We start from the raw sequence: 17,749 nt of genomic DNA on the forward strand, positions 1-17,749 counted from the left end.
AATCCGCTCCTTTCTGCTTCTGAAGGAAGTTAACGAGAGTGTGTTTGCGCTGGCTGGCGAGAAGGAGGAATGTTCAGGCGTTGCCGCGTCTCTGCTAGCCCCGCTCATCCCTGAAGAGGTGAAGAAAGCCGAGGAAAAGTGGCGGAAGAAATTGATTTGCCAGGAAGAGGAGGTGGTTGAGGAGGACAATGGCAAGAACAACAGCAGCAGCATGCACGTGGAGGAAGCACCACAAGAGGATCATCAGAGCATGAACCTTTCCCAAGAGAGTGCAGAGGAAGAGGAGGGGGTGGAGAAAGAGGAGGAGGAGTCTACGCGGGAACTGGAGTTGGTGTTGGAGAGAAAGAAGGTGAGATTATATTGCGTTTCATAGATGCAAAACTATCAGTAGTAAGAGAGACTGGATGCTTGTGATCAGCAACACAACTTGCATTTCTGATCTGCCCATTTCCTTCATCAATTACATAATATGAAGCTTTGCTTACTAAACAACAAATTATCATGTGAAGTTACAGCCATGTGCATCATGGCACAACATTCCTATCCTTGGTGGAAGAAGTGTCACCCTGGTTACAATAAGCCATGCCATCAAGGATCTACTAGTGTTTACAATATTTTTTAATCTGATGTGGAGCAGAACGATTTGAGCAACACAATGTACACAATAATCTGGTCGCTAGGACCAACAGTAATGAACAGCTGAGAAAGACCAAATGTGCAGTTGAGCAGTGTTGATGTTTCTTCTTTGTATTGAAAACCCACACACCATAGGCAAAATCACACTTACCCCAATTTGGCCAGCCCCAGCACAAAGCTGCTCTGAACTGGCACTTACATCAAGACCCAGAAATGACGCTGAAAATCTTTCACTTTGGCACCTGCAAAAGAAAACAGCAACAAAAAAGGCTGCCTCACTCTTGTATAGCTTTGTTTTATTTGCTGTTTATCAATGGAGCTGACTCAGTCTGTGTGTCCACAGGCAGAGCTGCGTGCGCTGGAGGAAGGCGATGCTAGCTTGGCTGGGTCCAGTCCACGCTCTGATTGCAGCCAGACTTTGGTGCAGGAGGGGCAGGTATCTGAGAGCAGTAAGCACGTCCATAGGAAAGGGAAGTGGCAGGCACTGGTTCGCACCTTCAGTCCCGAGTCTACTGGCCGTGCTTCGGATAACCTGGAACGTGATACGGCCCCGGAGGGAACGCACTGTGCTGAAACTGGTAAGTGATTGGAGTAACTGCACCTTAAAGATCTTGTCTTCGTCCAGGCAACCAATCTTTGTTTTTTGCTTTCGGGATGTGGACACTGCTGGCAAGGCCACCTTCAGATCCCCTCTCTTGCCCTGGGAATATGGTGGGCCTTCATTTGTTTCTACTTTTGCATGCCTTTTCAGTCCTCTCCAATTAAGACTGGTTCGGCTAGATTTGGCAAGTACAAACGTCGGTAAACCAGCTCAGATTTATAGTCTGGCAGATTTTATGGTCTACTTCACAGCTAATGACCCTGGGATTGCAAGTTCTATACCAGAGCCACTATGCTATCATATCCATAATGTGCAAGCTTAACGTATTCAACATGGCTCCGTATAGTGAAAGAATCACGTTATTCACATTGTGTGAAGCTCCCTCTGCACTGTCTCAGCAAAAACTCCCAGGGCAGGAACAAGCACAGATTAAGTGGGTCAGAATCCTGGAATTCCCTCCCTAACAGCACTGTGGGTTTACCTACACCACATGGACTGCAGCAGTTCAAGAAGGCAGCTCACCACCACCTTCTCGAGGGCAATTAGGGATGGACAATAAATATTGACCTTGCCAGCAACATCCACAACCCGTGAATGAATAAATCAAAGTACAGAGTGAAGATGTGTATGTCTAGAGTCATAATCATTTACAGCGCAGAAGGAGGCTATTTGGCCCTTTGAATCCATCCCAGATCTCCGCAGGGCAGTCCAGTCAGTCCGACTCCCCACCGCTCGATCCTTGTAGTTCCAAGTTTAGTTCTCTCAAGTGCCCATCCAATTTCCTCTTGAAGTCATTGTCTCCACTTTCACCACCCTTGTGGGCAGTGGGTTCTAGGTCATTACCACCCGCTGACTAGAAAAAGCTCTTTCTCACATTCCCTATGCATCTCTTCACAAAACCCTTCAATCTGTGTCCCCTAGTGCTTGCACCATTAGTTAATGGAAACAGTTTTTTCCTTGTGTTAGGACTGAGGTGGGAGGAGTGCACTGTTTATTCTAGTCCCACTTCTCCACACAGGTCACAACATATATTTACATTTCCCACTACCGATAGTCAATCACGTACTCTATTTTTTTCCCAGAATAAACACACCAACCAGGTTTCTTTAATCAACAAAATTATCCATTTATTATAAACCAATAATAAAGTAAAACATACACACCAATTGCAATATTAAAGCCCCTTATTTATCCTAGCCCTCACACACACACACACACACACACACACACACACATATATATATACCCACCATTTAACTGGGAAATAATAAAAGGGATTTTTGTTTACAGCTGTTAAGAAGAACAAAGTGAATCCTGACAACGCAGCCTAGCACAGGCGTCATCAGAGCGCTCCCAGCTTAGCACATGTGCAGAACGGACTCTTGCTGTCAGTGTGGTGCTGCGCATGCGCAGCCTTTGTCAGCACCCGGCTTGCCAAGACTAATTTGCGCGTGTGCGCGAAATATAATCGTGTACTGCAATGTCTGCACCTCGCCACTTCTCTCGCCCCCTCGCTTCTCCCCCCTCAGCTACCTGGTCTCCGCTTCAACCCACCCCCACTACCTGTCAGCCACTCGCTCAAGGTCTCGCCGTTTCTTCCCCTTTGTTCTGCCTCTGTTCCCTGCTCCTACGATCGCTGCCTCTCTTTCCCACATCGGGGAAGCGGCAGAGAGAGAGTGACAAAATAGGCAGGGGAGGGGAGGGAGACTGCGAGCAGGAGAGAGCAGGGAGCAAAGAGAGAGGCAGCGCGGAACAGAGGTAGAGGGGAGGAAGCAGTGAGTGGCCGACGGGTGGGGGTGGTGGGGCCTGTTGAAAGCGGGGAGCAAGCGGCCGAGGTGAGAAGTGGCATGGCGGGGAGAGAGCGGTGGGCAGCGGGGCGCGGGAGGCAGCGGCAAAGGGAAGAACGATGGCAGGAGGGAGCAGACTGTTGGGGGTGGGATGGAGGTGGCGATCGCAGTCACTGGGGACTTGGGTTTGATTTGTTTTTGTGATAAATTGAACGGCGCCATCTTTACTACTGGCAGCTGCCAAAAACGTAGCAGACAGTGATGTTTCAGTGCATAAGGCTGTGTTTGTGCATGTGCAAGTACTGCGCCACCTAGTGGTTGCATTGTCCGCAAACACAGGCTACAAAGAAATAGAAGGACTAAAAAAAAAACTCTTAGGCTGAACAGAAGGTATGGAAAGATGTCCTTTGTTTTGGTTCGGCGACACAAATGCATATAGGTGGCCGTCACTAGGACCTTCCGAGGACAGTTCTTTCCAGGTGATGTTGATCAGTTTGGGTAGGCTTTCCATGCGATGCAGCTACTACAGCTCCACATAGGTCTTAAAGCAGGAGTGCAGCAATAAGGTTCAGTTTCACACATTTGACATTCAAAGCCTTCTGCATTCATGGAGTATTTCTTCAAATACAGGAGGTAATAGGAATCCAAAACACTGGAGAGATGAGCAGGGTCATTTCCTGTTTCAGGCCAAACACCAACTGTGTTGTAATAGTTCAAAATGGAACCAAAACTTTCCAGAAGTCCCAGTCTCCTGACATCTATAAATCTTGGCTTGTCACTTCTTTGTAAACATCTGTCCAAATCAAAGCAACCCCTCCCTGCTGGGTTTTTATTGAAAACAGGCGCCTTCCAGTAATTGTTTACAGTTCAAACTTCCTTTTTTAAAAAACACGCAAAGTTCCATCATCTATGGAATCCCTTTATAGTTTTAAAATATAAATTCTCAAATTCTAACAAAAAAATGGAAACACTCATAACACTTGTCTGATTTATCTGCGCTACTCATGATTTTTTATTTCTTTTAAATCTCCCCTTCATCTCCTTTGCTGTAAGGAAAACAATACCAGTTTCTCCAACCTAGCCGTGGAACTAAAATCCTCCATCGTAGAACCAGTCTGGTAAATCTCCTGTGCACCCTCTCAAGACCCTCACATCCTTCCTAAAGTGTGACCAGAACTGGACACAATACTCCAGTTGATTTCTAACCAGAGCTTTATGCAGGTTCAGCATAACTTACCTGCTTCTGTACTCTACCTCTTTTTATGAAGCCCAAGTCTAGTGCCAGATGTGCACTTTTCACACCAGCTTTCATAGAAATAGAAAATAGGAGCAGGAGTAGGCCATTTGGCCCTTCGAGCCTGCACTGCCATACAATACGGTCATGGCTGATCATCCAAACTCAGTACCCTGTTCCCAGTTCTCCCATATCCCTTGATCCGTTTAGCCTTAAGAACTAAGGCACAGTGGCGCAGTGGTTAGCACCGCAGCCTCACAGCTCCAGCGACCCGGGTTCAATTCTGGGTACTGCCTGTGTGGAGTTTGCAAGTTCTCCCTGTGTCTGCGTGGGTTTCCTCCGGGTGTTCCGGTTTCTTCCCACAAGCCAAAGACTTGCTGGTTGATAGGTAAATTGGCCATTATAAAAATTGCCCCTAGTATAGGTAGGTGGTAGGGAAATATAGGGACAGGTGGGGATGTGGTAGGCATATGGAATTAGTGTAGGATTAGTATCAATGGGTGGTTGATGGTCGGCACAGACTCGGTGGGCCGAAGGGCCTGTTTCAGTGCTGTATCTCTAACTATATCTAACTCTTGAATATATTTAATGATCTGGCCTCAACTACTTTTATGTGGTAGAGAATTCCACAGGTCCACCACTCTCTGAGTGAAGAAATCCCTCCTCATCTCAGTCCTAAATGGCTTACCCCTTATCTTTAAACTGTGACCCCTGGTCCTGGACTCCCCCGCCATCGGGAACATCCTTCCTGCATCTAGTCTGTCCAGTCCTGTTAGGAATTTTGTAGGTTTCTATGAGATCCCCTCTCATTCTTCTAAACTCTAGTGAATACAAGCCTAATCGACCCAATCTCTCTTCATATGTCAGTCCTGCTATCCCAGAAATCAGTCTGGTGAACCTTCGCTGCACTCCCTCCATAGCAAGAACATCCTTCCTCAGATAAGGAGACCAGAACTGCACACAATACTCCAGATGTGGTCTCACCAAGGCCTTGTATAATTGCAGCAAGAAATCCTTGCTCCTTTCTGTACTCAAATCCTCTCGCTATGAAGGCCAACCTACCATTTGCTGCCTTAACTGCCTGCTGCACCTGCATGCTTACTTTCAGCAACTGGTGCACAAGGATCCCCAGGTTTCACTGCACCTCCCCCTTTCCCAATCTATAGCCGTTCAGAATATCTGCCTTTCTGTTTTTGCCACCAAAGTGGATAAGCTCACCTTTATCCACATTATACTGCATCTGCCATATATTTGCCCACTCAACCTTTCCAAATCACACTGCAGCTTCTCTGAATCCTCCTCAGCTCACACTCCCACCCAGCTTTGTGTTGTCTGCAAACTATATTGTGAATAGCTGGAGTCCTAGCACTGATCCCTGCGGTACCCCACTAGTCACTGCCTGCCACTTGGGGGGGAAAAAGGCCTGTTTATTTCTACTCTTTGTTTCCCGTCTGCCAGCCAATTCTCTATCCATGTCAGTACCTTACCCCCAATCCCATGTGCTTTACTTTGCTCGCTAATCTCTTATGTGGTACCTTATCGAAAGCCTTCTGAAAGTCCAAATACACCACATTCACTGGTTCTCCCTTATCTATTCTACTAGTTACATCCTCAAAAAATTCCAGTAGATTTGTTGAGCATGATTTCCCTTTTGTAAATCCATGTTGACTTTGTCCGATCCAGTTATTGTTTTCCAAGTGCTCTGCTATTACATCTTTTATAATTGACTCTTGCATTTTCCCCACTACTGATGTCCGGCTAACCAGTCTATAATTCCCTGTTTTCCCTCTACCTCCTTTTTTAAATAGTGGGGTTACATTAGCTACCCTCCAATCTGTTGGAACTGTTCCAGAGTCTATAGGAATTTTGAAAAATGACCACCAATGCATCTATTATTTCTAGGGCCACTTCCTTAAGTACTTTGGGATGCAGATTATCAGGCCTGGGGGATTTATCAGCCTTCTATCCCATTAATTTCCCTAAAACCATTTCCCTACTAATACTGATTTCATACAGTTCCTCGTCGCTAGACCCTATGTTCCCCAACATTTCTGGGAGGTAATTTGTGTCCTCCTAATTGGAGACAGAACCAATTGGTATTTAATTGGTCTGCCATTTCTTTGTTCCCCATTATAAATTCCCCCATTTCTGACTAAGGGACCCACATTTGTCATGACTGTAATGTGAGAGACTGATGGTTTGTACCAAGTAAAAGCCATTTCCACTCTTCCCATTAAAAGTAGGCTGCAAGACTCAACGTTATTTCATTCAGCTCCTGCAACCAGCAAGGAATTGCTCAAGAACTGCAATGTAATAAATTATTTTGGCAATTACAGTTTAAATATCGAGGGGAATCATTACAGGTTTGGGCCAGGATGGCTTGGGATTGAAAGTAAATGGATGAGTGTTGTGCATAGGCGAGTGCTGAATGATTTCAGTAACCATCTATTTTCCTGTTCCACACCTCTACCCCACTCCCACCAATAAGAAAGAGTAAATGCATTGTAAATGACTTTTCTCTGCAGCTCCTGAAAAGCCAAGCATTGATTCTGAGGAAAATGACATGGATCTTGAAGGGTCTGCGGAAAAGCAAACAGCTGCGCCAAAACTTCCTCCAGAAGAAAAGGATGACCGGGGTGAACTGAAGGTGAGAAGGTCATAGCTCAGGCTATTCTGGCATTTCTATATTTAACAATCTTGAGCGTTTTCTGGGAATAGCGTGGCTCAGTATACTGAGACATTTTCGGGGACTACTGTGGGCCGAGGAGATGGTCGTGGGGTGGGGAGGGCTAATCTTACTGGTGCAAACATGAACATTGATGCTGACTCCATTTTCTCAGTTTCAGATTGCTGAGTTGGCGAACACTCTCTCCAGTAAACTGGAATTCCTGGGAATTAGCAGACAGTCTATCTCCAACTTCCACTTCCTGCTGCTCCAGATCGAGGTTTGAGACTGACTCAGTTCATTCCACACTAATTGAAGTGGTGTTTAAGGAGTGGGGTGTGTTCAGAGGGAGGGCTTTGTTTAATTTTAAGGCACAATGCTATGACATTGAACAGATTTAGTTTGTAATGAACTGTTCCCTGTCCATGTTACTGTCTGCGCTGTTGTCATCTACTGCTGTCTCTTCATCCTTATTGCTATGTGTACCAGCAGGGCTAACTGTGCCCCTGCTGCTGGCATATGGGCCTACTGTGCATCTGCTACCCCAATGTTGGGCTATGAATCGACCTTCATGCCTGCCTGCCCCTCCCCTCTTTATCTGATGTTTTCAGTGGACCCACCTAGCTCCCTGTGCCTGGCACTCCATTGCCTCAGAGCAAAGTGCACATTGAGTCAGTGGTGCCCCTCAGGACTGATAAGTATCTCGACTTGAATGGTGAGATTTACCAAAAGGTTGGTAATCTTTTTCCTTTCCTAAATGTGTAGTGATGTTCTGTTCTATTCAGCTGATGGCCTTTACCATCTCTCTTGTGTCTCAGACTCGAATATCAGACTGGCGAGAAGGAGCACTGAATGGCCAATACCTGAAACGCAAACTGCAGGAAGCTGATTTACAGATTAAACACTATGAATCTAATGCATCCCCAAAAGGCTGGTCCTGCCATTGGGACAGGTACGCACTCTTCTACTTTATCACCTTTCACCTTTGACACGTGACAACCGAACTGTGACCCCCCCCCATCTCCACATGACGACGTGGCAACAGTAGTTGCAGACTGCCAGCTCACTAAACTGCTAATTTGGTAACACTCCCGCATGTATGCAAATTCCAAAAGCAAAATAAAAATCATTGGACCAGCCTAAAATGTAACCCTCAAAATTTGGCAATTTCTCATGCTGAGGTTTGAGTGTTGGAATTGAACAGATAGACTACTCATATAATTATGTTGAGTAAGGGAGTAACGATAAAGGGGAAAGGGGCGGGAAAGAGAGAGTGCGCATGCAAGAAATGTCTGCGCTTTGCTGGAAATTTCTGGGATGGAATTCCTGAGACGACTACACGAGAGAAAGAGGGAAGGTGCCTCCTGCAGCAGCTACGAGAGAAGACGAAGATTATTGCCAGAAGCACAGGTCAGAATTATTTTCTTTTCTCTTACTACAGTTTGCTGTATCTGTAAAATACGTAAATGTGTTTTTTTTTATATATATATATAATATAAAAAATTACTGTTTTATTTTTCAGCTTGAAGAATATTTTTGCACTAATTCCTTCCTTGTTTGCTTCTAGATTAAAAGGGATGTCTGAGTTACCCGTCAGATACCCTGCTCAGTGCCACCGCTATCAGACAGCCGTTTTCTCCCACCGAAAACGACGATAATTGGGCCGAAATTTGTAACTTTTCAAAAAGGCACAATATATTTTTAAAAAAAACAAAAATCCAAACCAAAATTGAATTGAGGTTTTCTGTTCAACCTCTGCTTTCCTAGAGTCCTAGGAGCAGGAGGTGCCAAACCTCCTGTTGGCAAAAAAAAAATCATACCTTTTTTTTCGCCTCTGGCAGGGTCCACCTGCTGCTGCCCCCCAAACTAAGTGTGTCCTTTCTGTCACGCCGTAGGGAGCACCGGCGCTATTTCTATCTCAATGAGCAGACGGGCCAGTCGCAGTGGGAATTTCCAGACGTAGATGAGGATGAGGAAGCAGCTGAGTACACCTCAAGGCTGAATGTTGGTAAGAGCGTGTTCTCCATCGGCACTCCAGTGAAAGAAACGGTGGGCCCACCAAGTGATCCGCCAGGTGAGGGGTTTTGCTGCTCGCTCTGTATCTGTGGTTGGTGGTGGGTGATGAATAATAATCTATGTTCCTTTCAAACTTCCTGGCCTTAGTCACCTGTTGGTTCCCACTCCTGCAGAGTTGACAGTAAATCGTTCCAAGTCAGGTTGGGAAGGGAATTTACAGATGGTGGTGTTCCCATGCATCTGCCGCCCTTGTACTTCTAGGTGTAGAGGTCGTGGGTTTGAAAGGTGCTGTCAAAGGAGGCTTGGCGAGTTGCTGCAGTGCATCTTGGAAGTGGTACACACTGCTGTCACTGTATGCCCATGATGAAGGGAGTGAATGTTTAACATAGTGGGTGGGGTGCAGATCAAGCGGTCTGCTTTGTCCTGGATGGTGTCGAGCTTCTTGTCGGTTGTTGGAGTTGCACTCATCCAGGCTAGTGGAGAGTATTCCATCACACTCCTGACTTGTGCCTTATAGATTGGGTTAGTGGAATTTGACGATAGAGTTTCAGCAAGAATAATGCCGTTGAATGTCTTGTTGGAGATGGTCATTGCCCAGCTGTTCTGTGGCATGAATGTTACTTTCCATTTATCAGCCCAAGCCCGAATGTTCATACCTTGCTACATGTGGGCGTGGACTGTTTCATTATCTGAGTTGTGAATGGAATCATCATCAAATATTCCCACTTCAGACCTTATGATGGAAGGAAGGTCATTGATGAAGCAGCTGAGGGTGATTGGGCCTCGGACACTACCCTCAGGAACTCCTGCAGTGATTTCCTGGAGCTGAAATGATTGAGCCAATAACAACAACCATCTTCCTTTGTACTACATATAACTCCAGATGTTAGAGTTTCCCCAAGATTTCTATTCACTTCAGTTTTACTAGAACTCCTTGATGACACAGGGTCAAATGCCTTGTATTGCACCTTTAATGCAGTAAAACGTCCTAAGATGCTTTCACAGGAGTGTAATCAGATAAAAGCTGACACTAAGCCAAAGGGGACATTAGGAAAGGTGGCCAGAGGTAGGTTTAAAGCAGAATCTTAAAGGAGGTACATGAATTTCCTTAGTTCTCCCAGAGGCCCTCCTTGCCCAAACATCCTGCACCCATATGGCACTCACCCAAGAAACTAAACCTGTCCTTTAATCAATTGATGCATCCGTGCTCCTCCATATTTAACACCGCTTTGGAGAAGCAAGGGCACAACATGTAATCTGGGTGGTGGACCTCAATGCCCACCACCAAGAGTGGCTCGGTAGCATCACTACTGACGGAGCTGATCAAACCCTCAACGACTTATCTGTCAGACTGAGCCTGCGACAAGTGGTGAGAGAACTAATGAGGGGAAAAACTACGAGACCTCATCCTCACAAATCTACCTGTCATAGATGCATCTGTCCATGATGCTATTGGAAAGAATAACCACCACACAGTCGTGGAGACGAAGTCCCATCTTCACATGGTATTGTGTGGCACTATCACTGTGCTAAATGAGATTAATTCAGAACAGATCTAGCTCCTCAAAACTGGACATGCATGAGGTGCTTTGGTCCATCAGCCGCAGAATTGCATTTAACCACAATCTGTAACCTCATGGTCTGGCATATGCCATTTACCATTAAGTCAGGGGAGCTTCAATGAAGAGTGTAGGAGAACATGCCAAGAGCAGCACCAGGTATGTTTAAAAATGAGGTGCCAATCTGATGAAGCTACAACACTGGACCACACGCATGCTAAACAGCGGAAGCCGCGTGCTATAGACCGAGCTAAGCGATCCCACAACTAACCGATCAGATCAAAGTCCTGCCGCATCCAGTCGTGCGTGGTAGTGAACAATTAAACAGTTAACTGGAGGAGGAGTATTCGCAGCCATCTTCAGCCAGAAGTGCCAAGTGGATGATCCATCTTGGCTTCTTCCTGAGGTCTCCTCCATCACTTCACGTGATATCAAGAAATGGCTGAAGACACTGGATGCAGCAAAGGCTTTGGGCCATGACTTCCATGATAACAGCATGGAATTTAGTACAGACAAGTGTGAAATGATGCATTTTGGCAGAAGGTATAGGATGAGGCATTACAGACTTAATGACACAGTTCTGCAGCATGTGCTGGAATAAAGGAATCTGAGGGTGCATGTGCATCGATCTTTGAAGGTGGTAGGACATATTGAGGGAGTGGTTAGCAAAGCATATGGGATCTTGAGCTTCCTAAATAGAGGTGTAGAGTAAAAAAACAGGAAAGTTATGCTGGATCTTTTAGGCCACAACTCGAGTATTGCATCCAGTACTGGTCACCACACTTCAGGAAGGATGTGAGGATGCTTGAGAGGGCACAGAAGAGATTTACCAGAATGGTTCCAGGGATGGGGGATTCTAGTTACAAGATTAGGTTGGAGAAGCTAGAATAAAAACAGAGTGCAGGAAATACTCGGGTCTGGCAGCATCTGTGGAGCGAGAAGCAGAGTTAACGTTTCGGGTCTGTGATCATTCATCAGAACTGGCAAAAGCTGGAAATGTAATAGGCCTTGAGCAAGTGAAAAGGGGGGAGGGTAAAAAGAACAAAAGGGAAGTTGTGTGATGGGGACAAATGGAAATGCCTTTGGAGAGAGGGGCAGAACTTGAAGGTAGGCATTCCTATCACAAACCTTCCCTTTTGTTCTTCCAGCCGCCCCACCCCACTCACTCCCGCACTTTAATTTGATCAAAACCTATTACATTTCTAACTTTTGCCAGTTTTGATGAAAAGTCACAGACCTGAAACATGGACTTTACCTCTCTCTCCACAGATGCTGCCTGACCTGAGTATTTCTAGCACTTTGTTTTATTTCAGATTTCCAGTATCCGCAGTATTTTGCTTTTATTTTGGAAAGGCTGGGGTTGTTCTCCATGGAGCAAAGGAGGTTGAGGGGAAATTTGATAGAGGTGTACAAGATTATGACAGGCTTAGGTAAGTTAGACAAGGAAAAACTGTCCCATTAACTGATGGTATTAGGGCGAGGGGGCACCGATTGAAGGTTTTGGGCAAGAGATGCAGGGCGAAGTGCAGCGAGTGGTAATGGCCTGCAACTCACTGCCCATGGGGGTTTTTGAAGTGGAGACAATCAATGATTTCAAAAGGAAATTGGATTGGCAGTTGAAGGAAATAAACGTGCAGGGCTGTGTGGATCGAGCAGTAGAGTGGGACTGGCTGGATTGCTTTGCAGAGAGCCGACATCAACTCGATGGGCCGAATTGCCCCCATCTATGCTATAAATGACTCCATGACTTTCTGACAGCATCCTGGCTGTAATGAAGATTTGTGCTCCAGAGTTAGCCATGCCCCGAGCCAAACTGTTGCATCGAAGCTGCAACACTGGCATTACCCAAGAATATAAACCAGTGTATACCATCTACATGATGCAGTGCAGCAACTCACCAATCCTCCTTCAATAATATCCTGCAAATCCACAACCCCTACCCCCTAGAAGGACATGGGCAGCAAGCAAATGGAACCCTCCAGGTCTTGGAAATAAATTGCCAGTCCTTCACTGTTAATGGGTCAAAATCCTGGAATTTTCCAAACAGCACTGTGGGAGTACTGTCACTAACACACTGTAGCAGTTTAAGGAAGCAGCTCACCACCACCTTGGACAATAAAGGTGGGTCTTTTCAGCAATGCCCACGTCCTGTGAATAAATGAATTTTAAAAATTGCTAGTTGTTGAACAAATTAATGAGTTGCATGGATCTCTTGTTTAAAAACTGGTATAAAACTCCCCTAGTTACCCTTCGGATGGCAAGTGTCAAGTCCCAGAAGGCGACGGTAGCAAAAGTCCTTCGCCTCAGCCGTCTTGAGTTTTTTTGTCCCTGTTGGATCTCTGCATTTATTCTGCCCTTTATTGTGCCTCTCAAAACATCCAAAATCTCTTCCTTGGTAATGCATTACACTCCAGTCCAAGGACTGTTACACAGCCAAATGCAAGAGCTATTTTTCCATCAGGTCTGTTTCAGTGGCCTTGTAGGTATTAGGTAGCAATAAAGCACTCCCTAAGTGGTCCAATCTATTGTGCAGTGCTTTGCACAAGGCTCTGACAGCACAGCGTGGGGTCCACAAGATGGGAGCTGGAGCTCAGTGTGAATTTTAACCATTTACATTTTAAATGAGACAATGCTGTCTCTCCCACTGCCTCCCTGAGTGAAGTCAAGTCGCTCATGCAGTGCCTAGATGTGAACACCAGAATCTTTCTGAATTGGAGACATGTCGCTGCCGGGAGCAATGATGTTTCAAAGCGATTACAGAAAGCTGCTGAATGCAGTATGCAGGGGCATGCAATGTTCAGGCAGGGTAGAAAAATCTGGAGAGGATGAGGAAATTAAGTTATGCAGACTTATTGCCAACAGAATAGTACCTCCGTTGCTGCCAAGGGCTCCTGAAAAGTTTGTATGTGAATGCTTTTTAAACAAAGAATTGGGCTTTGGTGTCAGTCAGCTGTTGCCATTCAGACCCAGTTAGGTTGCTAGTTTTAAAGGGTGGCAGTAAATCGCATTGTATACAGTAACTGCGCTCTCGTTTTAGTTTATCCTTTGTAATGTTCTCTGCCTATTCTGCTTACATTCAGGTCCCTTGCATACAGAAGTCTGTGCCAGCCAGGTTTCTGTTTGTCAGCCAATCAGCACTGCTTCTGGAGGAAATAATGCCCAACCTCCCCTCCCCCCTCTTCCTCCTCAACCCCCCCTCCCACTAGACCTTCCACCCCCACCACCACCCCCACCCTCCTCCCCTCCCCCACTGCCCCCACCACCACCGCCTCCAAGTGATGACGGAGAAATACAGGAAGTGGAGATGGAAGTGGAGAGTAAGGAGCCACCAGCGCCAGGAACTGAAGAGGATTGTTTGGAAAGAGCCCTTCTTCCTATTATCCCAGTTACAACAGTTCAGCCTCCAACAGTAAAGAAGGTGAGATTGTATGTTTTTTTTTTAAAAACAAAACATATCCCTCCCTATCAAGGGTACTGGCAGTGAGTAGCTGAAACTGATAGACCAAGATAGACGTCTGATCTGTTCTGTTGTGAATTAGCCAATCTCAGTTGGCTTGTATAATTGGATAGGTGCAGTATAGGGTGGTGCAGCACACCACAGATAGTTATCTTGTATATAATCTATTACAGGTTGAGGATGTAGTTTGGACCATGCACTGTCCTATACATAACCTATTACAAGGCAAGGACCTCAGCACAGCCTGTGTGCTATCCTGTACCTATTGCTGGCAAGAAATGCAGTATGGGCCGTGCACTGTCCTGTACATATCCTTATCTGGCTAAAGGATTTGTGATATGCACAGTAATGCCTGGCTACCCAACCAAACCCGACTACATGAGTCAGGGCCGGGTCTATATTCTGCGTCCAGCATTCGGGCTCGGGTTGGGTCGGGTTCAGGTTGGCTGTGGTCGGGTTTTGTTTAGTATTTTCTTTTTAATTTGCGTTTGACGTGATTTTTTTTCTGTACTAATATCATGTTTGATATTTTCGGGGCGGGTCAGGCATGAAAAAAAAATGAAGGACTCGGACCCTGGTCGGGTTTAATTTTATACCCGAGCCAGGCTTTAATGCACAGGATGTAAAGGTGAGACATATGCTGTACTCCTGAGTTCTGTTACTTTCCTATGCATCTTGAGTACCATTTGTGTGAATGGACTCCATAGAGCAACTGTCGCCTAGTAATATTGTCCGTAAATTGGATAGTCAAGGGGTCTCTGGAATTCCGATAACATAGAATTGGTTATCTTTCAGAGTAATCCTGCTTCAAATGCATCTCTGAACCCACCAGCTGCAGGTCAGACTGCCAAAACTAGCAAGAGGAAGGCCGCAGTGCTGACTTCTGCACCGATGCCACGCGCCATCACCATTGGGAGCAGTCCTGTCCTCTACACTCAATCAGCCATGATCGCAGGTAAAGGGGGTGCATGGTGGCATTTGATGTTTTAGGGTAATGGCACATTGCATAGTGGTGACGAGTGGGTGGGGTGCTCAGGGTAGTAGTGTTGAGCACTGGGTGGGACACTATGGCATCTCTGACTCTACTCACCTGCCATGGGCTCCTTGTCTGTCTTTCTGTACCTCCTTCCCTTTTGTGCCCCCTCGATAGCATTGCAGCGTTTGCATAGGGTTCTCCAAGGGCCCTGGGGCTATCTGGTAGATAATGGGAGGGATGTTTCATGTGATCTGAACTTTGTGAATTGCTACCATTCTTGCTTGTCCATCTGTTTAGCTGTGGCGTATACTGTGACGATGAGAACTGCTCAAACAAGAATCTGTCATGTGTGCATGTTTTGTTTCACCCATATAGGAGATATTGCTTTGCATGATGCGTGCCCCATTTCTAAGGATGGCGCTATAATTTAATCCCACTTTAATCCCTCTTGGGGTTGGGGTGACCTTTTGAACCTAGAATATTGTAGTGTTATTAACCAAGCTGACTGCTGCTTTCCCTTTCTGTTGAGCTGCAGGTCCCCAGATGCTGGCCACGATGGTACCCATTCCTCACATGCACCAGACCGTACCTGCACCGACACCCCCTCTGCTGCCCATGCTGACCAATGCAGTGCAGGCACCACATGCTGTCCCACAACACCAAGTACCGGTTGTCCAAGCAAACCCACCGCCCCCTAACATACCAGAGATGCCGCCAACTAGCACGGTGGCCCAAGCAACGGAGAAGAGCAGGAAAGTAAAGAAAGACAAGGTAGAGTGCGGCTCGCTGTCTGCGTGTGTCTCTGGATGCAATGCCCGGTGAAGGGGAGCAGCAGGGAATTAGTAGAGAGCTGATTGATTGACTTCATCAACACCAGGGTTTGTTTTCATTGAACCCCTCTCTGGCCCTGCCCCTCCTCCACCCATTAGAGGATTTGAAAGGACTTGTCGTTGCTGCTGCGATATCTAAACTCTCATTGGTTACCACTGAACAGCGTTGCTTCTCTCTGCTGCATAAAAAAATTCACCTCCCCTTTAAGCTACTGCTGCAGGCCCTTCAAATGCAGCCGTACTACCCACCTTCCTGCATCCAAATAAGCAGGCTGCCCCACGAAAGCAGATTTTATTTTGACAGCTCAACAAAGTCTCAGATTGGCAGATTTTAATTGTTTCCTAAGTTCCTCAAGTAAATTGGACTGGTTTCCCTTCTCTCCCCCCACCCCCCACCAAAAAAAAATCCCCCATGGCTTCCTGTTTTATTGCTCAGGCACCAACCCACCCCTGTGGTGTGACACATGGCACAATGTTCCATAGCCAATGGTTCCGAACTATTGCATTGGAGTCTGGAATGTCTCAACTGTAGAAAATCTTGGCCCTGGCATAGGAATAGAAACTGTTATTTAACTGAAGTTAAAATATCTAATGGTAAAAGTATTCTGAAATAAAAACAAAGTTCTAATGAAAGGTCACAGACCTGAAATGTTAACTCTTTCTCCACAGATGCTGCCAGACCTGCGGAGCATTTCCCGCACTTTGTTTTTATTTCAGATTTCCAGCATCCGCAGTATTTTGCTTTTATTTTAGTGGTATTGTCATTCCCCGATGCCTGTCTGCTTATCCACTGAGTAACCAGACCACGATGGCCCCAGGCTCTGTACCTTTTTGAACTGGGCAGCAGTAGGTGATACAATTGGCCTCTGCATCAGTTAGAGGGAATAAATCAGTCTGATCCTTACCCACAGTTCTCCCCACCTGGAGGTATAGTACAGTTTAATGCCAATCCTTACTTATGTGTTTTTTTTTTAGAGATACAGCACTGAAACAGGCCCTTCGGCCCACCGAGTCTGTGCCGACCAACAATCACCCATTTATACTAACCCTACAATAATCCCATATTCCCTACCACCTACCTACACTAGGGGCAATTTACAATGGCCAATTTACCTATCACCTGCAAGTCTTTGGCTGTGGGAGGAAACCGGAGCACCCGGAGAAAACCCACGCGGTCACAGGGAGAACTTGCAAACTCCGCACAGGCAGTACCCAGAATCGAACCCGGGTCCCTGGAGTTGTGATGCTGCGGTGCTAACCACTGTGCAGCAGGTTCTTCCTGCCTAGCAACATAAGTGTTTGAGGGTTTCCTGGTGGGGAGACAGGGTGTAGGTATGGCACTGATTGTCTACCTGTGCCAGAAGTCCTATGTTAGTCATTTTTCAAGTAATTAGAGTGTGGTTCTGTGAGCTAGATAATGTATTTCCCTTTTCACCCCTCCAAACATCTCTCATTTTCTAGAGCAAACTCATTCACATTTTGACTTGTACTGTTTATCCCTATTATATTATTTAATTGAAGTGACACAGTCATGGTAATGGTTGTCATTTTCCGTGAATGACCTTGTAGCACCGGGTGCTGATGTTGAGAAACTGTGATGCACAATCTGACACTCGGCACTGGGATCAGGGGTAGCTCCATCACATGGATGTGTTCGGGGATGGAGTCTGTGTTCAGGGTTCCTTATCTCCTAAACACTCCTGCACTTTCAGAATAAGAAGAGTAAAATGAAGATGCCATCACTGGTGAAGAAGTGGCAGAGCATTCAGCGAGAGTTGGATGAGGATGAACACTCCAGCTCCAGTGAAGATGAGCAGAGAGTGATTCTGGCACAAAAACGGATTGAGGAGTGGAAGCAGCAACAGCTGATCAGGTGAGTACACTGCTCTTGAGGCACTGGAACCCACATCTAGTTACAAAGACTTAGTGCACTAAGATGTTAAGCAGTCATGGAAACAGGAATTGCTGGACAAATAAAATCAAAGCAC

General features: G+C 46.1%; 1 protein-coding gene across 1 annotated transcript in view; it reads left to right on the top strand.

Moving 5' to 3' along the window:
• fnbp4 (formin binding protein 4) overlaps nt 1–17,749 on the top strand; it is a 50,201-nt gene that overhangs the window by 25,381 nt on the left and 7,071 nt on the right. The window contains exons 7-16 of the mRNA XM_068045897.1: nt 26–349; nt 980–1,214; nt 6,784–6,905; nt 7,099–7,203; nt 7,742–7,875; nt 8,819–8,997; nt 13,579–13,916; nt 14,751–14,910; nt 15,467–15,702; nt 17,474–17,634. Of these exons, the coding sequence (XP_067901998.1) occupies nt 26–349; nt 980–1,214; nt 6,784–6,905; nt 7,099–7,203; nt 7,742–7,875; nt 8,819–8,997; nt 13,579–13,916; nt 14,751–14,910; nt 15,467–15,702; nt 17,474–17,634 (1,994 nt within the window). The remainder of the gene's footprint in view (nt 1–25; nt 350–979; nt 1,215–6,783; nt 6,906–7,098; nt 7,204–7,741; nt 7,876–8,818; nt 8,998–13,578; nt 13,917–14,750; nt 14,911–15,466; nt 15,703–17,473; nt 17,635–17,749) is intronic.

This window comes from Heterodontus francisci, chromosome 14 (genome assembly GCF_036365525.1).
Source record: "Heterodontus francisci isolate sHetFra1 chromosome 14, sHetFra1.hap1, whole genome shotgun sequence".
NCBI lineage: Eukaryota > Metazoa > Chordata > Chondrichthyes > Heterodontiformes > Heterodontidae > Heterodontus > Heterodontus francisci.